This window comes from Polyodon spathula, chromosome 5, assembly GCF_017654505.1.
Source record: "Polyodon spathula isolate WHYD16114869_AA chromosome 5, ASM1765450v1, whole genome shotgun sequence".
In the NCBI taxonomy this organism is placed as follows: Eukaryota; Metazoa; Chordata; class Actinopteri; order Acipenseriformes; family Polyodontidae; genus Polyodon; species Polyodon spathula.
In genome coordinates this window covers 49,823,900-49,847,770 of record NC_054538.1, presented here as the reverse complement: position 1 = coordinate 49,847,770, position 23,871 = coordinate 49,823,900, and the positions used below count along the sequence as shown (strand labels likewise).

The 23,871-nt window shown below is 40.7% G+C and overlaps 1 protein-coding gene across 2 annotated transcripts in view; it reads right to left on the bottom strand.

Moving 5' to 3' along the window:
• The window catches only part of kif13bb (kinesin family member 13Bb), a 124,699-nt gene that overhangs the window by 21,404 nt on the left and 79,424 nt on the right, over window positions 1–23,871 (bottom strand). For both annotated transcript variants that reach the window (XM_041250698.1, XM_041250699.1), the window contains 9 exons: window positions 22,117–22,274; window positions 21,454–21,586; window positions 20,812–20,958; window positions 20,599–20,628; window positions 20,037–20,136; window positions 14,217–14,343; window positions 12,194–12,249; window positions 11,931–12,052; window positions 384–560 (listed from right to left, as the gene is read on the bottom strand). In XM_041250698.1, coding sequence (XP_041106632.1) covers window positions 384–560; window positions 11,931–12,052; window positions 12,194–12,249; window positions 14,217–14,343; window positions 20,037–20,136; window positions 20,599–20,628; window positions 20,812–20,958; window positions 21,454–21,586; window positions 22,117–22,274 — 1,050 coding nt within the window. The remainder of the gene's footprint in view (window positions 1–383; window positions 561–11,930; window positions 12,053–12,193; window positions 12,250–14,216; window positions 14,344–20,036; window positions 20,137–20,598; window positions 20,629–20,811; window positions 20,959–21,453; window positions 21,587–22,116; window positions 22,275–23,871) is intronic.

Here is a 23,871-nt window from a genome sequence, read left to right as displayed (position 1 = left end):
TTTTGCGTGTGTCCAAAATGAATAAAAAAATTTACAATAACTACTGCAGCGGATCAAGTACAATAATTTTACATTTATACTGGTGGCAAAGTATTTTGTACAACCTGCAATGTTTCACTGGATCACATAAGTTGAGTTATGATCCAGCGGCATTTAGAAGGTTGCAGACAGTGCACTGCTTCAAAATGAAAATGTTACACTCTTTCTGAAACAGCGGCACGTGACAGCGTAGTAATGTTAAATATTATTAGTTTCGGTCAAGACAGGCAGCTCTATTTGATGTTGCAGTAAATGCTTCCAACAGAAAAACTCCCACTAATCCAAGCTTCAACAATGGAAACCTTACATTACCCATACATTTATTTTGAAGAGTTTACACCTACCTGTCGGCCGCTGACATTTACACAGATACGCTTGCGCAGGACCAGTTGCATTTCGGCAGGGTGACTGAGCTGCACCACTGCCTTCACTACCAAGTAGACTCGCTGGTCTGGGGGTGTTCCGCGGCTCAGCTGGGGGCAGTCATGGACTGTCGAGTCCCAGGAGGCCTCGGACTTCACCTAAAAAAAATAAAAAAAGGATAAGCCATCTTATACTACATGGATATTTTTAAACAAATGTTAAATTAGGAGTTTATTACGGATAGATCTCCATTAAGCATTACGACTTTGCATTTTCACTGAACCTCCACTATGCCATTAATTCTGATACCAACCTAGTTCATACAAGTATAATTAATTTAACAATGAACATTCCAGATAACATAAAACAAAAACATGTCTACCTGATATTTAACTTAAAAGTAGCCAACGTGTTTGGAAAATATGGCACATTAATTGTTAAATAAACAATGGATAAGTACCACCCCTTAATAAAGTACTGACGGTCAAATATTGGGCCGAGAGGTCGGAGCAGCCAGCAGTAAACAAAATGGTAGAAGCACAGGACGCAAAGGGGAGGAGCACGTAACGCAAAAGGGGATAAACAAGGTCACATGAAGTGAAATAAACCTCTAATTTCTAATAAAATGTTTTAAGATATGTCTCTGACACAACCCAAACGATGGAGAAAGGAAAAGTGGTACCTTTGTTTAAAGCAAACTTGTAAAAAGAGAAAAAAGGGACACTGCTCGACAGAGTTTGTTTGGCGAGTAAACAGATCTGCTGTTTAAATGCACTCTGAAAACTTGAATCTAATTAATAACGTTATAAAGTGCAACAATGAAAAAAACAGCTGGAACCCTATCAAATACAGTGTTCCTACTCTGGTACCAACCAAGCCACTTGTACTGGCTCTGGTACCAACAATCCGTCCCAAACGGGTCACAGGAATCGACCCGGTACCAAACCGAGTCACTGGTACTGAACAAGGTTACTGGTGCTGGCTCTTGGACTGAATCAAGTCACTGGTACCGGCTCTGGTACATGAGAAGTGACATGCACTGTTAAACAGACAGGATCAGCAGATCGCCTAACTAGAATAATCTAGTTGCCTTTGTTAGCAGTGACGCTAAAGCAGACACAGCAATGGCACACACTAGGGATAAATTCCCAGTCAAAAAGGCTCCAAATCAACCGCACTGTGTAGCTAAAAGCCCTTAACACTGGCAGTGTCTCTGTGGCGTGAAACACTGCCTGGAAAATCAGCCAGCTAGCACAGGATACTCTCTGTGTGCAGAGGAGAACCTGGTATAGGGAGACAGACTACACGTGTGCAAGATTTCTGAGAGAAAACTTGCTAAAATGACATATATGAAAAGACGCACGGGAGAGAGTGAGAAACCTCGCAGCAGACTGAATCCTGTTGACGGGGATGGAGAGCTACTAAAGCAAAGTCACTTCAGAAGTGAGAGAAAGAGAGAGAGAGAACATGAAATACAAACTTAAAATCGCCGTAGTTTTGGCTGAATAATCATCAATAGTCACTGATAACTCCAGAGACAAAGCCAGACGCAGACAGGGATCGTAAAGGAACAGCTTTGGTTTAAGTGCTCAGGTAATTCGGGTTGTAATATATCCTTTTTGGCAATGGTTACATTTCATACTTGAAAAGGGAACTTCCTGCTTCAATGCCACCAATAGTTGATGTTACATTCCTCCATACTAACGCTCAAAATGACAGAAAGCCACACACCTAACACTGCTTGTACCTTGTTCTCAGCCAGTAAATTATCTACAACACCTGTCTTTCAGTTACTTCACAATCAAGAATGAACCATTACCCTAACAACACAGGCTACATTCACACTGGGTCAGTTTCAAACGGACTTGGTCTGGTTTGTTTAGTTTGAAACAATGTGCCAGTGTGCTTGCTGTTCACACTTACCTGCGAGCAAAGGGACTGAGTTTGTTTGGATGCGAGCTAAAGTTTTTTTTTTTGTCCTTTCCCATTTTATTTCAGTACCTGCCAGTCTTGTATAAACAAGCAAAGCAATTATAATATTTTAACTAACGTCTGTCTGGAAAACCAGTACAGTTGACCTGTTAATCCGTGCAGATTGGGACTGATTTGAGCCTGAATTAGTGAAAAACACAGATTAGCCAAAATTGAGTTTACTATTTGGAAAATCCCTGCACTTTTAATTGAAAACTCAAAAAATACACAAATAAAACAATGTCCCAACAACTGTCAATATATATACTGTACATAATCAGCATTGTTCAGAGGCAGAGTGCTGGTTTGAAAAAGTCACTGATCTTGCTCCGAGTCTGTAATTGTCATAACTGCTCTTCATATTTAGACTACCAGGTTAAGAAAGTCTTAAGTCTGCTTTCTGCTCGCTTGTCACTGGGTTTCATTAACTACAATGCAGTATTGTCTGTTGGCTTACACTATATTGTACTCAATTTAATTATGACCGCCCGCTACCGTATTGATATGCAGATTTTTGCACTAATAAAGCGTGTGAATAACCACTTCCGCATAGCTCAGATGATTTCTGTACTAATTAATTTTGATAATGTATTGTATTAAACCTCTGATTATCAAAACATGAATTATTGATACACGGATTAACAGAAGTCTACTGTATACAAGACACTCTCCCATGACTAGAGCTATAAATAAAAATGCAGTTTGAAGAATGAGTAACAATTTAACTTATTAAATTGTTTTAGAATAATTGTAATAACTAATCTTGCTGCTTATGTTGATGACACAGATTGCCTGTGTAAAAGGAAGTGTCATTCAAACTGCCAATGAAAGGATTAATTTCAGTCAGGGATTAACTTCCAATCACTTCTGGGTAAAAAAAAGGATCACCAAATTAACACTTTGTGTAAAGTAACAAACACATCCACAGAATTAGTATTATATTTCAAAGAAAAAGATTAAAGTAAAATACTATTTATTTGGATAAGAAATATCTACATGCAAACCAGAAGTAAAAACATTTAATACAGTGTAACACTAAGATTAAAGCAAATAATGCTACTTTGATGAACAACTGAAACAACATAACAGTTTAATCAAACTGATGACATTGTGTGTATTTGAAAACTATGAACGCCGGAACCATTTCAAGATTGACTGTTTGTCTACAAGTTTGAAGTAATTCATATTACAACTCGGTACTAAATGCAATTGAAAATGCTTCTGAACTGAACTTGTTGAAACATAACGCAGCCTTCATGTCAACCAACAAACAGACGCTGCTTAACCCCAAGAGTACTATTGGGCCAGTCGGCTCAGTGATGTATGTTGCTAAAGCACTTGAGATCGTCTAGCAACAACAAAATGTGCCAACCAATAGCACAGTTTTGCTATTAATATTAGCCAACTGAACAGCTGTAAAACAAAATACAGCTTTTCATTAGTTAAATCTCTGACAAAGGCCACTCCGAGCTGACGGCTGAGAGGATGAATTTAATGAGTGTGTTTTGTTGCGAGTGACGAAGGAGGAGAATCATTTATAGGCTTTACGGCTTCTGAGGCCAATAAAAAGTATAATTGGGCGAGCCTATATAGGAATCCGGATGGGGACGACAGCGATATCGTTTTAAATGAAGAGGATGGAGATGAGGAGGAGGGTGAAGATGAAGAAGAGAGGAGCAGAGGGAGGAGATGAAAGTACAAATGAAGACATGCCTTTAATTCGGCTGCTGAACAAAAACTCGTCTCGAATTGGACCTAACAGAATTACCAGAAGAGAAATAACACTGAATAAACAATTACACAGAGACGAGGTCCGGGATTCATACCACACAGCACAACCCGACCAGCTGAAATCTGTGAGCTGTTCTTTTCATCAGAGCTACAGGAGTACATCTGCAGTGAGTCCAACAAATGTGCTAGAAATGAAAGCACAGAAAAAAAATCTAAATCCAAAACATGAGGGTTTTTTCATGATGGTCACAATCAGACGGTATGACAAGAAATAGATTACATGCTGTTTTAGGGTTGTGGCTGAACATGAAAGAATACTGGAATACGAAAGATGCGCCGCCAGGATTCAAGTGAATAATGTCCCACGACAAGTTTCTATTTCGTCTTGCAAAAAAAAAAAAAGAAAATTACTATTACCTCTGTCTCCAATCCCGTTCTCCACTCACCGAACACACAACCCAGAGTGAGTGACAATATGCTGCTTTTATGCAGCTGCACCAAGACTTGATTGCTAATCAATCATTCAAGGAGTCTTGGTACAACTGCACGTGAATTTATTTAGTACAATTCCCCGTGCTCACATATTACATTTTACCAGCACGTGAAGTGCTATGCAATCCTTGTGCCTAAATACAAATATACATTTTAAACACTTGTTCTCGTAACCCATATTATATCCCATGTACCAACTACAATAGACCAACATTAACACCATACATACAACATATAACACAAAAATATGCACAGGGGCGGGGCACACTGCCACATCCTGCCAAGGGACAAATTGTGGGGTCAAACCCATGAGGCAGACACCACGTCTGAAAGACTCCCCACTTGTACTGTACTGTAAACTTGTGCATGCTGTTCTGGCATTTTGCAGGGTGTCAACGATCCTACTGGAAAGACCCAGACGGCTTGGCTCAGGGTCCAAACCCAGCGCTGTAGGATCGATGGGTCGTGACGCCATAAGGTCCCCCGTGCCTGACTGAGCAGATTTTGGTGATTGGGCGGACTCCAAGGCTGGTGCATCAGAGCTGAAAACCAAAAGTCTCCTGGGCCAGTAAGGGGCTACTAATAGCACCATGGCCCAGTCCTGCCTGACTTTTGCTAGACACAGCGGAAGCTCATACAACAGTTGCCAGCCACTGATTTGCCAAGGCATCTATCGCCAGCGGGTCCCCATCTACTGTTATGGAGAACCAAAAGGGGGCAGTGGGTCGATTCCTGGGAGGCAAAGAGATCTATTTCTGCTCTCCTAAACCTGTCCCAAATGAAGCTCACCACCTCGAAGTTTAGCTTCCACCCTGAGTAGCTGGAAACTCTCCAGAAAAGGAGGTCCGTCGCCCAGTTTCCCACCCTGGGGTGATTTACCGCCTGCAGTGATAGGTGTTCGTGTGTCCAGAGCAACAGCTTGCAGGCCATACGATGGAGACTAGGAGACCTGAGTCCACCCTGGCGGTTTGTAAAAGCCACCACAGTAGTGTTGTCTGTCCAGACAAGCACATGTCTCCCTTGAACCTCCTGTAAAAAATTCTTTAGGGCCAGATAAACTGCCTGCAGCTCCAAAAAGTTGTGGCAACCCTGGTGGTGCACCCCTGCCGTTCCACACTGCATCCCAGCCACGGCTAGACAAGTCCGTGGTGATGACCTCTCCTGCCAGATGTTACGCTAGACGTAGATGGGCAGGCTGTGTCCACCAAGAGAGCGCCTTTAGACAGTGACGAGACTGGGTTCAACACAGGCTGAAAAACACTATTGTGGACAGCATGGGGAGTCCAATTGCACTCCTAGATAGCAGGCTATATGCACAGGTGTTAGCTGACTCTTTGCACGATACATCATCAGGCCCAACTGATGAATGTGGTCGGCGACAAGTTTCGTGTGGGCCTGTGCAAATGAGCCAGTTGTCCAGGTAATTGAGCATTCTGATGCCTCTGAGTCTCAATGGGGTCAAGATAGCTCCATGCACTTGGAGCTAGAGAGGGGCCAAATGGCAGTAAATGGAACTGGCACGCTATTCCTTGAAAACCGAACCGCAGGTACCTCCTTTGTCCTGGTTTTATGGAGGATGTGGAAATGTGTCCTTTAAGTCCACTGTGGTGAACCAGTCGCCTGGCCTGATTGAATGCAACAAATGTTGCATGGTGAACATTCTGAAGCTCTGCTTGGGCACCAGGAAGGACCTGGAGTAGAACCAGTCTATCAAGTGGAGAGGCTGTGCTGTGCAAATAGCTCGCTTTTCTAACAGAGCTATAACCTCCCGAGAGAATACTGAAGCGTCTCTTGGATCTGTGGCTAATTTAGTAGTCATGCCCCTAAAGGGAGAGGGACTGTGCTTGAATTTGAGAGAATAGCTGGTCTGTACAGTAGAAAGCACCCAGATGTCCGTGGTGCACTGACACCTAGGGCTGCTGCCGGGCTAGTGGCTTACCCTAAGGTTTTGCCTCTGCAGCTGGTAGTGGAACTTGTTAAAGGGAGGTAGGGCTTTTTCTTGTAGAGCGCCTAAATTAAGGAATGTTCTGCCTTCATTTGTCAGGGAAGCTGGGACCGTAGTTTTCAAGTCAAAACTAAAAATGCACTTTTAGGGCTCCCAAGTGGCACATCCAGTAAAAGCACTTGCGTAGAGTGCAGGATGCGCCCTATAGTCTAGACATCGGCGGTTCGAGTCCAGGCTATTCCTCTGCTGACCGAGAACAGGAGCTCCCAGTGGCTGCGCTCAATTGGCCGACCGCTGCCTGGAGGGAGGCAGAGCAAGGTCGGACAGGGTGTCCTTGGCTCACCGTGCACCAGCTACCAGCCTGTGGGCTTGCCTGAAAGCTGCCTAAGGCTGCGTTGTCTTCAGATGCTGTAGCTCTAGGTAGCTGCATGGTGAGTCTGCTGTGTGTAAAGAAGCGGGTGGCTGACTGCACATACTTTGGAGGACAGCGTGTGTTCATCTTTGTCCCTCCTGAGTCAGCGCAGGGATGGTAGTGGTGAGCTGAGCCTAAAATTAATTGGACATTACTAAATTGGGGAGAAAACAATAAAAATTATTGCCGACCACTAAATTAAAAAAATAAATAAAAAACGCACTTTTATAAAATGTGTTTGGTCTGATTACAGCAGTTGTATGTATGACATGCTATACAAATGTATTACAGTTTGTTCTTTTTTTCAGCTCTATACTATACATTGCTTGCCAATACTTTTGTATAAAAAGCGCTATATAAATGCAATAAATAAATAAATAAAGCTGCCACGGTGCGCAGCCGTGAGTCAGTTATGAAAACCCCTTCTGGCTGTAGTAGGGGCCGACTGTGCCGGTCTCTGTCTCTGCTGGGGCCTTGGGTGCCAGTTTGCTGCTGGTTTGCGCACCTGGGAAGCAGACGCACCAGTTCCTTTGTGGACCCCCGTGCACAGTGAGAGCGCTGAAGCATCTCATCCACCGCAGGACCAAAGGTTTGCCCTGGTGTAATGGGGGCGTCTAACAGCGGTGCTTTATCCCCATCAGACACTTGTGTCTGGTAAAGTCAAATCTGTCGTCTTGCAGCTACCAAAACAGTAGATTGCTGCCCACAGCCTGCCCATTCAGTTTGGAGATATGGAGCAGTTCCTATAGCTGACTCTAAGTGAGCCTTCAATAAACAGGTCTGGTAGGCTACTAATATACTATTATAGTTACCCAGACGAGTAATATAGTTACAACGGCCGAGTAAGCCCGCTTCAGAATGTTTTGTGGAGACCCAACACTGTTTGTTAGGACAGGTAGTGTTCTTGGTCAAGAGCGCTAGTTTAGGCGCCTGCACCAGCGAGGCAATTGCTGCGTCTACCGGAAGCGAGCCAAACCCAGTTTTTCTGCGTCATGCAGGCTAATGATGACCCCCTTGGCTGGGAAACAGCAGAGCTGTAGCAGGGTGATCCCATGACGGTTGGACTTCAAAAAAGAAAATCCAGGTGCAAGGGGGCTGGCGGTGGCCGCAGACACGGTAGACGTATTAGGCTCATCGTCAAAGATGGACTATTGGTGGTGCATAGAGGAATGGCAGACATCTGATTGTTGTCAGAGGCTGATGTATAACTGATGTTGCAGTGTTTAAACTATTCCATGCAGGGATGGCTTGGTTTTCTTTATGTATGAGTCGTGCAAGCTTCTAAACCAGGTCATTTGCTACTACTTTCTGATAGGACTTGCTATCTCTATCCATAGCAACAATCGAGCTGTTAGCTATTGAAGCAGGCTCTGATTTTTTGTTGGGTTTAGGGTACCAACCATTGTAATTCATCTTGATCATATGCTGCTCCTTCAAGTGACTTTTTGCTTGTGGGATATGATTAATATCATCAGGAATGCCACACCTTTGACATAGTACCATGGCCATGCAATGTGTGGTAGACTTTCCACCCAGAGTATCTTCCTTTTGGTCAAAGTTGTCTATGGATGCATCAATGTAGGTGCTCGGGTCATCATCACTACAACACAACACATCAGGAAGTACTGGTCACTTAAAGCACAGGCTATCTGGAAAATGTGTCTTCAGTTTTTGTTTCAGCTTCCAAGAATATGCCTCTGCTTCAGACTTGGAAACTCCCATTTCCAGCAAGCTATCAATTAAGCTTAAGCGTTGGTATGCGAGTGTAGTGACCTTTTTTTTGTTTGTTCAGAAAATACATTTTGCTTGATCTCACTCAAGTGTGTTAATTGTCCTATTGTGAACAAAAGATGTGTCCATACATTTCATATGCGAGGCCTTCATGTACCTTTCTGAAATGTAGTGGGAGAGGCAGGATTGGTGGTACTTGGCATCACTGGCAAATACAGCTTCATCATGCCTCTTTCTCTGCAGCCTCCAGGACTTCTGAATGTGTTGTCTGCCTAGTACCTGTGCTGACTTGAGTCTCTCTCTGCGCATATCAGGAAGTCGTTTTCCAGATATGCCACAAATGAAACAATGTTCAAGTATATGTTGGAGTTTGAGATGCATTTGCTAAGCCTTTGTGGCTGAGAGAAAGAGGTGGCTTCTGTCATTGGTATGGATGACTTGTGATGCTGAAGATTTACTTTTTGATGTGTATGCTGCTATATAAGTTCTATGATAGAAAACTTTGCATTTGAGATTAAGAGTGTCTTCTCTCATTAACAATGTTTGTTTGTATACATCATCCTGCCTCACTTCAGCAGCACCTAATATTGACCTCAGGCCTTCTTGTGTTGAAATCTTTATAGCTGGACCTCTTTTTGAATTCCTTCCAATTGCTCTGTGCATATTGTATATTGTTTTGCATCAATTATCTTTATGAATTTCTTTGGTGGCTCCTCATAGAGATCCACAGTTGCATCCTCACCTAGCACTGTTCTACTGCAAAACAAAAGATGTCTGCTGCTAACTACAGCTATGGTAGGTACTGTTATATTAGAAGTAGGGTTGCATGTTGTAATTTTAGGAACTGTCCTCTAAATTTAAACACAATTATGGTTACCTGTTTTCAACATTTTATTTGTAACCATCACAACTATTGGTACAATAGATTCAACATGTATTCGTTCATTCAGTGTTTAATTTAAGTTAATTGAAGTTGACCGATTCATATATTTAATGAATATCTATAAGAATTAACATATTAATATAACATTATAGATCAATCAATACAAACTGTATAAAACATACTGGACAAACCAACGTTTTCTTGAATACTCAATATAAGATGCTGTCTGAATCACATCTGCTAATAGCCTGACGGGAGAAACATTGACGTGCAACAGCGGGAATTATTATTATTATTATTATTATTATTATTATTATTATTTTTACTTAACATCAAAATCACTCCCCTTCAAAAAGCTGACACAAAGTTTGTTATGCAAGGTCCTGCTCTCATAAAAGGTAAGTATATTTTGGTGACTTATAAACAACTAAAATTGTACATATTGAATATACATTCATAACATGGAAAACTACATTGTGTGTATACAGCAGTTGTTGCAGCAAAACGGCACTAATTTATTTTTTGTCAATTTGGTCTCTGAGCGTTCAAGGGGCGAGACATCATGAAAACATTTCTGATCACCACAACCATACATTTCAAACTTCTTATATATATAAAAAATTTTTAAAATAAAGCAGGTTGTGTCTTGTACGTGGGGAGGGGTATCTCAAAACTAGGAGCCTTTTCATGATTGGCCACAGTACTACAACTAAACTATACTTTGAGTGGTCCCTGTTTGACGTATAAACAGTATACCCAACTAAACAAATACAAATCAAAACAGTTATATGTTCCCCCCGGAACTACACATTTACTGTGACTACTTTACTTATTTGCACAGTAAAGTACAAGAACAAACAGATATCTTACTTGCTCTTTGGCTTTAACAAGCACTTAACCAACTGACCATTATCCGTGATGTTAAGGAAACCACTATGGCTTTTCCGGAGGTGTGCATAATGCTGGAACTCATGAAATCTAGTGGTCAACCCGTTACACTGCAAAGCTCTTAAACTAACATACTGATTCTGCAGCCTTCACCACAGTAATCGTATCGGTCCGCTTTTAAGAATCAACCGCTTACAAGGGATTATCTGGGATGGATGTGATTTTTATACACTGTGGGCACTTTATTTCAGAAACCTAAGAACTGTAAATATACATTTTATATGAAATATGAAATTTAAGGACTAAAACCCTATATTTACTTATTAAATCACATAATGGAGGTGTCGTAATATTAACTAACATTTGTATATTACAAACATACTATGGGTGTATTATGAGGTATTAATGTTAAATATTATAACAAGTTCTACACAATATATCTTGAATGATGGCAGCTATTGAAGTATTGCTCCAATTTTTAACAGCATGTTTTAGATTCGTACATATAGCTGTGGAAGGCGGCAGGGGAGCACTTCGCTAATTTAAATAATACATGTGTTGAACGATGTGCAGTAGGAGAATAGTGTAGTATTCAGTAACGCAACACTGCACTGTTCTCCTACCAGCATTCATTTGAAAATAATATATTTTACTATTTTTGTGAGTTTTGTCTAGTTGTTCAGCTTGGATTTTGGTGTCTGACCAAATTTATATCAGAGCTTTAGTTTCTCACACTGTCCATGTAATTTGGGTTACCAGATTTGCAGAGTGAAAAACTGGGACGTTTTATTTTCTTCAAATCACTAATGTCATACCAACTCTGAAGCCATTAAAACAAGAGTATATAAAACAATAGTTAAAAAATTAAAAACAGCGGATGTATTTATTGCAGATAACTCTCTTTATATTTTCATCTCAAAACATGTTAAATATTAAAAAAAAAAAAAAAAAAAAAAAAACAGATCAGCTATTAGCATTTACCATTTAAAACATGATAAAAACACACAAGGTTGTTTATTTTATTTTTGAATGGTGCTAACACAACCTAATCAATTACTGCTATTATCTTGCTGAGACACTATGAATATGAACTAAAATTACACACAAAATGTTTACTTCAGAGTGGTGTTACCTTGCATAGTTTGTTTCCTATGTGCAAAAGGACCGAGTCCAGTAAGCAAAGCAGTCTTTGCCAGACCGGTTCATTTCCCAAGCAGACTTTGTTCATACCTCACATCAAACTAACCAAATCGTACCAAGTGTGGACCAAATCCTCTAAACTGAATCAGTGCAAATACAGCCTTAAAAAATGTACTTAAAATACTAAAAAAACATGTGAAAATAAATTGGACTCAACATGCCTGACAGGCGCTGAATAAATGGACTGCAAATGGCTAATCTTGGGAGGATGCATGAATGAACTTGAGCAGTTTGTTTCCAAAAGCACCACATTATGGTATGATCCCAGTGCTCACCTCTCCATCATGTTTAACAATCTGCAGCTCAAAGAATTCCTCTTCATCCTCGCCAGTTAATGTGGCATCCCAGCCGCCTGCCTCAGGTTCGTCCAGGTTATCCTGTGTGCTGAAATCATCCTCTAGACACAAAAATACAATACTTTATTATACGGCTGAAATCTAAAATAAAACAAAAAAAAGCCTGTCAAAACATTACGAAGTTGTGTAAGCACTTTGTGTTATATTGTTGACAAAAGAAACAAGCAGACACACAGACTTACCACTCAGGTCAAGAAAGAGAACTGGAATGTGTGTTTCCATTCCAGGCGATGGAATCCTTAAAAAGGGAGGAAAAAAAAAAAACTTCAAAAAAGGTTCCTTATGGTTTAGCATTGAGGGTGTTGACTGGCATCCCGCTGTATACCCTGTAAAAAATGTCTACAACCCTCTGCCCTAATACTGTCACCACTCAATTTCTGTTTTGTCCTTTGGTTATTGTTTTAATGCTATGCATGAAGTATTGGCTGGTGTCAACTTTGCCAACCACTTTGAGGATTCTTAACAACTGCTATAAAGTTGTATTATATCTTATCCTTCTTTGTTCTAGGCTAAACACTCGTTCTTTTATGCTCTAGGAAGGCTGTAAATTCTAAATTAGAGCCATCTGTAAAAAGTAGCTCTCCATGGTCTATATCCAGGGAATGCACATGTTAAAATATAACTTTGACATACGCTGATGCCTTAATTTACTACCAGATTCTCAATTTTGTATTGAAGTTTGTCAAATGAATAAACAATTAACTTCCAACTCTTTACATGTGAACTACATCCCATAACCCACAAAAAAAAAAAAAAATCCTTTAAGTTTTATCAAAATTGGATAAGCAGTTCTTTATAAATATATAAAAATGTAAGTGTTACATACAATCAGACAGATAGACTATCAGTTCCAGCTCAGACTGGCCTGGAATCAGGGAAATCCCTGTTGGTCTCTTTGCTCCAATGTGCCCACACCCCAATTTACCTGCACATAATGAATAAGCTGTTGCTGTTTCCCTGATGTTTAATGGGTTGGCAGTCACAAACCTGCGCTACTTAAAATCAGTCTACTTGTGATTAAATATTGGACCACCAATCAGGAGGGACACTTTCCCACTTCAGTTTTGTGTCATGGCATTACCAGCAAGTAAGCAGACACAGATCGAAACCAAAAAAACATTACTTACTATCATAACCCTGGTTCCCTGAAATACAAATGCAATCATTAGGAGGTAACTACCCATACAGTAAAGACCCCAAAACCTGAATAAGACATATCAAAGCTGCTCGCAGAGCCTGTGATGCAGTCATTGCCTGCCCCTAGGGGCATAAAACTACATGCTCACAGATCTTTGTAATTTTTCCTTCAAGCCTGCGTGCAGCTACCAGTGTAGCCAGGTTCTTACAGCAGGTTCTTATTAAAAAAGGCACAGCTCATCCAGCTGTTGTGATGAGGGCCTGTGACTGTCAGTGAGGGCTACCACAACACTATTAAAAGTTGCCCAGCCAAGCAGTGAACGCACTGGCTGAATAGGCACGCTTGTGGATCACCTCCGAGACCCGGAACTGTTTGTTGGGGAAGACACCCTCCTTGGACAGGAGCACTAAATTTGGCATCTGTATCAGCACAGCAACTAAAGCCCCTTACCGGCGGAAACTGGGCCAGGTCCAGCTTCTTCAAGTCATGCACTAAGATGTCCATAGACTGGGAAACAATAGGAGCCGTGACCCGAGGATGACTGGAGCTCAAAAAGAAAGTACGGGTGCACGGGGGGGGGGGGGGGGGGGGGGGTGTGTGTGGAAGACAGGACACGGGATAGGCGGTAGGGTTGTCAAAGATGGACTGCCTCGTTTCACCTTCAAAACTGCACTGTACAGGAAACCTGTGTGAACTACTGGCAAAGCCACTCAGTCAGTACTCACACAAAAGGGAAGTCTCCTTGTTAGAATCAACTAATAGCCTTGTAACCAGAACAGTGCAGGGTTGGTTTGGCGACTTTAGCATTAGGTCGGTCTGGTACGGTAATGGACTGGTACCAGTCTAGTGACCTGAAAGCACGGTGGTGTCAAGCCCAAGCATCAATTACCTATATATTATATTAATTATATATATATACACACGCAGCTTGTCTCAGACTTAGAAGTCGAGTCTCTCTGCCCTAAAACTATGGTCTTAACTAAGTTTAAAATTTAGCAAAATGTTGTGTTCTAGCACAAAGACATGCAGTTTCTAGGAGTATCAGACTACGGATAATAAATTCGTACCATTCTGCGGGAGCTCCAGGTATGCCACTGCCTGCGGACGGCACCATCACTGCATTTCTCTCCTCCGTCAGTGTCAGCCGGCGCTCCAAAAGCTGTGATTCCTGGTCTGCATCATCCTCAGACATATCTGGAGTGAAGGGTGTTTCAGTATTTACATGGGTGGGGTAAAGCAACTCACAGGACAGGAGAACATTGTAAATATATATTTTCTGCACATAAAGTATTAGTTTATAAAATAAACCCGACTTCAAAGTATGTGGGCTTTGATTGATATTGCCCTTCAACCCGCTGCAGTCAATTTATGCAGCGCTTGTTAGGTGTGTGAGGTCCAATTTATTTTCACACACACGGTTTATTTCTTTATTTTTTTCCCCAGAGTAAAACAGGTATAAAAGGCAGTGCATGGCAAAAGGACATCAGTACTGCATCTCCAGCCAAGCCCCACCCCCTGTTCACTGTATTTTTCACATAACTTTTTATAGACGTGTATAGTGATAAATCCTCTCCTGATCACTCGTTTTATCACCAAACTAATACCTAATAATGTGATCCAAGTCATTATTTTAATTACTAAAACATCTCAAAAAGCTCTGCAAATGTCTGTGATATTCTTTGAGCGCTAGATTCGGAAGCAGCTACAGTGGCTTGTGAAAGTACTGACACCCCTTGGCATTTTTCCTATTTTGTTGCCTTACAACCTGGAATTAAAATGGATTTTTATTTGGACTTCATGTAATGGACATACAAAAAATAGTCCAAATTGGTGAAGTGAAATGAAAAAAATAACTTTTCAAAAAATTCTACAAAATAAATAACGGAAAAGTGGTGCATGCATATGTATTCACCCCCTTTGCTATTAAGCCTCTAAATAAGATCTGGTGCAACCAATTACCTTCAAAAGTCACATAATTAGTTAAATAAAGTCCACCTGTGTGCAATCTAAGTGTCACATGATCTCAGTATATATACACCTGTTCTGAAAGGCCCCAGAGTCTGCAACACCACTAAGCAAGGGGCACCACCAAGCAAGCAGCACCATGAAGACCAAGGAGCTCTCCAAACAGGTCAGGGACAAAGTTGTGGAGAAGTACAGATCAGGGTTGGGTTATAAAAAAATATCAGAAACTTTGAACATCCCACGGAGCCATTATTAAAAAATGGAAAGAATATGGCACCACAACAAACCTGGCAAGAGAGGGCCACCCACCAAAACTCACGGACCAGGCAAGGAGGGCATTAATCAGAGAGGCAACAAAGAGACCAAAGATAACCCTGAAGGAGCTGCAAAGCTCTACATTGGAGTATCTGTCCATTTTTAAGCCATACACTCCACAGAGCTGGGCTTTACAGAAGAGTGGCCAGAAAAAAGCCATTGCTTAAATTAAAAAATAAGCAAACACGTTTGGTGTTCGCCAAAAGGCATGTGGGAGACTCCCCAAACATATGGAAAAAGGTACTCTGGTCAGATTAAAATTGAGCTTTTTGGCCATCAAGGAAAACACTATGTCTGGCGCAAACCCAACACCTCTCATCACCCCGAGAACACCATCCCCACAGTGAAGCATGGTGGTGGCAGCATCATGCTGTGGGGATGTTTTTCATCGGCAGGGACTGGGAAACTGGTCAGAATTGAAGGAATGATGGATGGCGCTAAATACAGGGAAATTCTTGAGGGAAACCTGTTTCAGTCTTCCAGAGATTTGAGACTGGGACGGAGGTTCACCTTCCAGCAGGACAATGACCCTAAGCATACTGCTAAAGCAACACTCGAGTGGTTTAAGGGGAAACATTTAAATGTCTTGGAATGGCCTAGTCAAAGCCCAGACTTCAATCCAATTGAGAATCTGTGGTATGACTTAAATATTGCTGTACACCAGCGGAACCCATCCAACTTGAAGGAGCTGGAGCAGTTTTGCCTTGAAGAATGGGTAAAAATCCCAGTGGCTAGATGTGCCAAGCTTATAGATACATACCCCAAGAGACTTGCAGCTGTAATTGCTGCAAAAGGTGGCTCTACAAAGTATTGACTTTGGGGGGGGGTGAATACTTATGCACACTCAAGTTTTCTGTTTTTTTGTCTTATTTCTTGTTTGTTTCACAATAAAAAATATTTTGCATCTTCAAAGTGGTAGGCATGTTGTGTAAATGAAATGATACAAACGCCCAAAAAATCCATTTTAATTCCAGGTTGTAAGGCAACAAAACAGGAAAAATGCTAAGGGGGGGGTCAATACTTTCACAAGTCACTATCTCCTTTGTTTGTGTCCATGTTATCTCTGTGGTGCATGGGGCTACTGTATTGATCAGACACGGCCTTGTTTTTTGGCTTCATTCGGCTCCTATTGGTCTCACTCGGCCATTGAAAGGTTTTCTCTGCTTTTTCTGGAAAAAAAACGACTAGAGACCTATACTTTATGTCTTTTTGATGATGTCGGACAAGGTCCGACATCGGACTGGAAAGGGAAAATTGTAATGTCGGACCTGGCCCGACATAGGACCGCAGAGGGTTAAGTAGACATAAGGGAAATGGGCTTTAAACTTGTTCCTCACCATCTGTGTCTGACAGATCCAGTTGACTGAAGCAGCGCTAGAATGCTCTCATATGTTTAAATGACTGTAAATCATCAAGACCTGCACCGACTGTGAACTTTCATTTGCCAGCTACAGCGCCTGTCATTCTAAGCTCCTACTTTGAAATTAGCAGGTTAAGGTTTAGGTAGGCTTTTGCTATAGGTATACAGTGACAGTTTGATTTGAAAATGGGGCGCAAGAGGAAAACACTTCCAGTATTGTGCACAATACCCTGACTGATGGCTGAAGTCTCCACAGCAGGACAAAGCAGGCCCGCCTGTCCTCCCTTCTACTGACTGAGCTGAAGGAGGAGTGGGGGTTAGCTCAGACTCAGAATAATAAGTGCAGTTAGTTCTGTTCAACTATCTTATATTTGTTCTGTGCATATTATTTTTACTTGTACTTTTATGCTATACACTCTTATATGCTGCGTTTTTGCGGTTTATTTGTGACCGTTTTTAAATTTGTGTAGGATCTTTATTGCTACAAAGTATAGCCCTGCTGTCAAACCTGCCATCAAACTTGCCCTCATGTACCTTCCATTAATGACCCTGCCTTGTGTTTTACCACTAATAAAATTATATATAATCTACACAAACTACTCCACATTGACAGTTAAAAAATGCATATAGAATATAAATAGGTAATTTTACAGAGAAAAACAGATTTCCCTCAGTTGCAGAAGTATTCAACCCCCTTTGCTACTGCAGACCTAAATCAGCTCAGGTGCAAATGGTTTGTTTGAAAGGTCACAGAAAGTGAAATGGTTTCAGCCTGTGTGTACTCAAAGTGGTTTAACTTGTAGATAATTTCTGCAAGATAAGACTTTCAAGCTGCAACTAATAGTGATCCACCAAAGCAACCATGAAAACCAAGGAGCTTTCGAAACAAAGGATAAAGTGGTAGAGACAAGCAGGAAACTTTCAGATCTTTCAACATCAACTGTTCAGAGGAGATTTTGTGAAGCTGGCCTAACAAAGAATTGCTGCAAAGAAACCATTGTTAAGAGTGCAGAATAAGAGGAAGAGACTTGCCTGGGCCACAAAACACAGAAACTGGACGTTTGAGGAGAGGAAGTATGTCTTATGGACAGATGAGTCAAAATTTGAAATATCTAGGTCCAACCACCGAGTATTTGCAAGACGCAAAGAGGGAGAGAGCATGAGTTCTGCATGTGTGGTTCCCACTGTCAAGCATGGGGGAGGCAGTGCATGGTCTGGGGTTGCTTTGCTGGTGACAGAGTTGGTGATCTTTACCAAGTCCATGGCAAGCTCAACCAGCATGGCTATCATAGCATACTTCAGAGGCATGCCATTCCATCAGGATTACGGCTAGTTGGGCAGTCCTTCATTCTTCAGCAAGACAATGACCCGAAACACACCTCAAAGTTGTGCAAGAACTATCTGGCGAAGAAGGAAAGTGAAGGACAACTCAATCTAATTACCTGGCCTGCCCAGTCTCCAGACCTCAATGCCATAGAGCATGTATGGGACAAACTGGACAGAAGAGTCAAAGCAAAGCTACCCAGAAGTGCCCTACATCACCGGGAATTGCTGCAGAAGAGCTGTGAAGACATGGTCGGGTGATTTCCTGCAGAAACTTGTTAACCGAACGCCTCGTGTTTCTGATGCTGTTATTAAGGCAAAGGGTGGCTATTTTGAGGAATCCAAGATTGAGACAATTTTCAATTTTCCTGAACATTGCTTTGATACCCCTTATGTTTTGTTTTGTATATTGTAACATGTCTTTTCATTTACAGAAACGTATACGACATAAAACATTGTCAATTATGAAAAAAACCTAGTTTCCAGAAAGTCTACTCAAACTTTTGACTGGTACTGTGTGTGTATATATATATATATATATATATTTATATATATATATATATATATATATATATATATATATATATATATAGGATATATTACAAATATATATATATATATATATATATATATATATATATATATATATATATATATATATATATATATATATATATATATATACACACCCACCCCAACATTTTCAGGAGTTTTGTATTGCAGCATGCTTACGAGCAAAAAAAAAAAAAAAAAAAAAAAAAAAAAAAAATCCGACTGAATCCACGGAGAGACAAGGTTGCATTCTCGTATCCCAGAGCTTGCTGCCTGGTTGCTGTCTGATGTCACATGCAGCTTTTAGACAAACACCTCCAAAGCTTCCAGCACAGCACAATTTTTTTTTAAAGTCCTATATTTACGTTTGTCTGGATTATCTACCTATACAGAGTCAGTTTGATTGATTAACATTACACTTCATTGTAACATTATACACGACTTATCACAGATTTAGTACATTATTTTTGTATAAATTGACTTATTTCATATAGTGTTGACAAGGCTGTTCACAGCTTCATTGTACAATATGATGTCATTTGCCTCCACCAACAAGGGGGCAGAAGTTTGCACTACGATCAGCAGGTCACTTGTGATCTCTGCATCGTTTCTGGTTCACAACCGTAGCCAGTAATTTTTCAAAGCTGTGCTGGTCTGTAAACAACAAGAACCAGACCAATGCATGGACATCTCTGACTACAGATCTAATGAGAATAGTTTTCACAGCAAGATGTAACAAAAAAAAAAAAACTCTTGAACAATGGTTCCACAATTTAAGGTTTTTCCAGGCCAATCCAAAAAACCAAAAATCACATTTAAGGCTTTTCAAGGCATTGATTACCACCAAAATCAAGGCTTTTCAAGATCATGGGAAGACAAACCATGGGATATGTATATGCGTGTATATAGTTTTGGTTTGAGGTTTGGAGGTACACATTTATTAATGTTTGTGTGTATGTGCTAGTCTTCCGCTTTTTTCCACTTCCGAGTTTTATAAACTTGCATGGCTCTTTAGAAATCTGCCCGGAGTGTTTTTCTATCAACAGAATGAACGTAGTGAAAAATAAACAAATAAAGAATTAAATACAGAATTAAATAAATAAATAATAATATTTGTCCAACGGGCAAAGTATAACGGTAATACTTCTCCCTCACACAAATCTTGTTGTTCTGGGCATCTGGAGATATTAATTCCACACCCCTGAAACCAAAGGTGCACAATCAGATGGAAGCATCTCCAGCAATGTATTTCAGCAACTGTACTTGAAACTGGGAGCTGTTTTTTAATCTACATAACAGGTTAAAAAAAGACAAGTGACAGTGAATGGCCAACAGGAATGTTGGCCATTTCCAGCAGTACTTGCTTTCGTACCTGGCTTGCTGGCTAGTTTCTGCAAATTCTGATCCAGATATTCTTGCCGTTTTGTTAGAGCTGCAAGCCACTGCCGCCTCAGCCTCTCCAGATCCCTGTCCTACACAGGGTCAGAAACAGGGAAATAGTACAATATTTAAAAAAATAAATTAAAAAAAATGTGAAGATCATAATGAAAAAAGTAGGTTAAATCAAGTTTTGTTTTAAGTTAATCAAAACGGCAAACTAGAAATTAACAATTAGGTATCAAAAGTAGTCTGATAACAAAAAAAGTTAGACATGGTTAGGGGTCAGATTATCTGCCAAGAATGAAACAAACTCAATTTAAAAGCTAATTCTATTGCAAACAAGCTACAGTGGTATGATCAGAGCATGGCATAGGATTGAAACATGTAATGTGAACCTTTATTTGCATCTTGCTCATGAAATATCACAAAGTTTACAGTTTCACCCAGAAGGTATGCATAAACCAGTATCTTTGAAAACAGTGCAAACCACTTCTTGTACATTGTTTATGGGTAAAATTAACTGCCATAATGATAATAACAATAATCATAAGTACCTGATAACTATCCATTTCATCATCTTCCACCTTAAAAGAAAAAAATGCAATTAACCGAACAGAACAAAATTAAAAGGCAAGAGTGAGAAGACAGCTTTCTAAAAACACAAAGACAATTTGTCATAACCATTAAGTCCATCTCCAACCTTTTGATACAACTGCTTTAATCATTTCACATATCCTAGTAGGGCACACTATCCATCCAACCCTCACCTGATGAGAACGATGTGGCTTGGCAGGCCGAGCCTGACGAATCTCAACACAGCCCACAGAAATACCAAGGACTGATTCAGCGACGAGAGGCATGGTGCCAGAGTCTTGCACTGATCGCACTTCTACCAGGATCCTCCGCGATTGGCCCTGACAGACAAACGTCCCTATGTTAATGAAGTAATCATCTGACCCACACATGTACAGTATGCGTTTGCTTTACTGTGCCTGTGTGGTTCTGACTTACCCCAGTACTTATCCTTGTGATAATGTGCACATGGTTTGCTGTATGTTTTTGTAAATGTATAGAAAACAAGTTGAAATACTTTGCAAACTGCCCTTAAAAAGGTGCTGGTCATGGATTACAACAAATAATTCTTACTAGCAGAAGCAATAGTACTGATTTGTCTTTTTTTAGTTGATGATAATTTGGTGCTTCCATTTTATAAATTCGTAATATGCCGATATAATAAAAAAACAAAAACTCCTTCTCCATATATTCTGGTTCCTGGCACCTAGTACTTAAATTAGTACAAAACTTACTCCAATGGTCTAGCTGCAAATCAGAACCATGTGACCTACAGTAAAAATACCAGAATCTACAAACACTCCTTCAAAAGAGTGCCAAAGTAAAACCAGACCAACCTGTCGGAGCTGAAAGATTCCCCCGGTGTGAACATCCGGTGCAGGAACAACCTCAACGGGATTGTAGTCTCCATTCTCATTCAACTCCAGGATCTGAACCCATAATTCCACTTTACGAGTAACCTCGCTCCACCTGCATGAGAGAATGCAAAGTACCTTGTAATCCAGTTTGTTGGAATATAATACTACCAAAATATAATGGATTGCATGGATTCAGGAGAATAAAACACATTATGAAATAGACTGTTTATTCCCCCTTTCTGAAACAATCTTGTTTACCCCTGGCTCCTGCAAAACAGAGCTTTGTAGTGTTGAATCCAGGTTAGGGGTTTTCTATACCTGTACCACTACAGCCAAGGATGACAGTGTAGACTGTCAACATTGACCTGGCTTACTCATTTGTAAGTATGTTTTCAACATGTACAGTAGTAGTGAGTCACGTTAACTAACTAATGTTTACTTAAAAGCATATATTGGGGGTGATATTTGTTTTCTTTTGCTTTGAGAAATTTTGTGAAGGTCACTACATAAAGATGCTGACGAAATGGTGATGCGGGTCCAAGAGATAAAGTACATTCTAACATCCTGTTATTGTAAACTAGATTTACTAAAATGGAGACTTATTTACAGCAGCAAGTTTATTTCCCTGCCCACTTAGCTTACCTGTCCCGGAGGGTACGTGTCTTGGCCTGGATGATGCCCAGGTCCCAGAGTGCAGGGCTTCTCTGCGGGTCTGTGTGCTTGTGTCCATACACCTCAATGGCCAGAGCACCTTCAGTCAGGTACTCAATGAAGTCTTCTGTTACAGTGACAGCAAACTCCTGGAGGGGGTGGCAGAGATCTTAAGCAACATCACTACTTTTCTCAATTGCTATTTTTTATTCAAATTTCAAGTTGTGTTTTCTCTCTATTGCAGCTTTTGCAAAATGCTGCTGCCACAGCTGTAACTAGAACAAAGAAATATGAATATATTACCCCTGTTAGCTGGTCCTGCTTTTAACAACGTTTTAAAAGCACTTACTACTAATTTAATTGTATTATTTTTTGTATTACTTAATTGTATCACAACTTTTTAAAGTAATAATTCAAATGACTTGTTTTACTGTATGTAATTTACTGGGGTGTATATATACATACACACACACACACACACACACGTGTGAAAAAATGCTGTAAAGTAAGAATGTTTTCAAAAATAGACATGTTAATAGATTATATTTATCAATTAACAAAATGCAAAGTGAGTGAACAGAAGAAAAATCTACATTGTGTGACCACCCTTTGCCTTCAAAACAGCATCAATTCTTCTAGGTACACTTGCACAGTTTTTGAAGGAACTTGGCAGGTAGGTTGGCCCAAACATCTTGGAGAACTAACCACAGTTCTTCTGTGGATTTAGGCAGCCTCAGTTGCTTCTCTCTCTTCATGTAATCCCAAACAGACTATGTTGAGATCAGGGCTCTGTGGGGGCCATACCATCACTTCCAGGACTCCTTGTTCTTCTTTACGCTGAAGATAGTTCTTAATGACTTTCTCTGTATGTTAGGGGTCGTTGTCATGCTGCAGAATAAATTTGGGGCCAATCGGATGCCTTCCTGATGGTATTGCATGATGGATAAGTATCTGCCTGTACTTCTCAGCATTGAGGAGACCATTAATTCTGACCAAATCCCCAACTCCATTTGCAGAAATGCAGCCCCAAACTTGCAAGGAACCTCCACCATGCTTCACTGTTGCCTGCAGACACTCATTCGTGTACCACTCTCCAGCCCTTCGGCGAACAAACTGCCTTCTGCTACAGCCAAATATTTCAAATTTTGACTCAGTCCAGAGCACCTGCTGCCATTTTTCTGCACCCCAATTCTTGTGTTTTCGTGCATAGTTGAGTCGCTTGGCCTTGTTTCCACGTTGGAGGTATGGCTTTTTGGCCGCAAGTCTTCCACGAAGGCCACTTCTGACCAGACTTCTCTGGACAGTAGATGGGTGTGCCAGGGTCCCACTGTTTTCTGCCAATTCTGAGCTGATGGCATTGCTGGACATCTTCCGATTGCAAAGGGAAGTAAGCATGATGTGTCTTTCATCTGATGCAGTAAGTTTCCTTGGCCGACCACTGCGTCTACGCTCCTCAACGTTGCCCGTTTCTTTGGGCTTCTTCAAAAGAGCTTGGACAGCACATCTGGAAACCCCTGTCTGCCTTGAAATTTCTGCCTGGGAGAGACCTTGCTGATGCAGTATAACTACTTTGTGTCTTGTTGCTTGTCTTGCCTTGCCATGGTGTATGACTTTTGACAGTAAACTGTCTTCAGCAACCTCACCTTGTTAGCTGAGTTTGGCTGTTCCTCACCCAGTTTTATTCCTCCTACACAGCTGTTTCTGTTTCAGTTAATGATTGTGTTTCAACTTACATATTGAATTGAT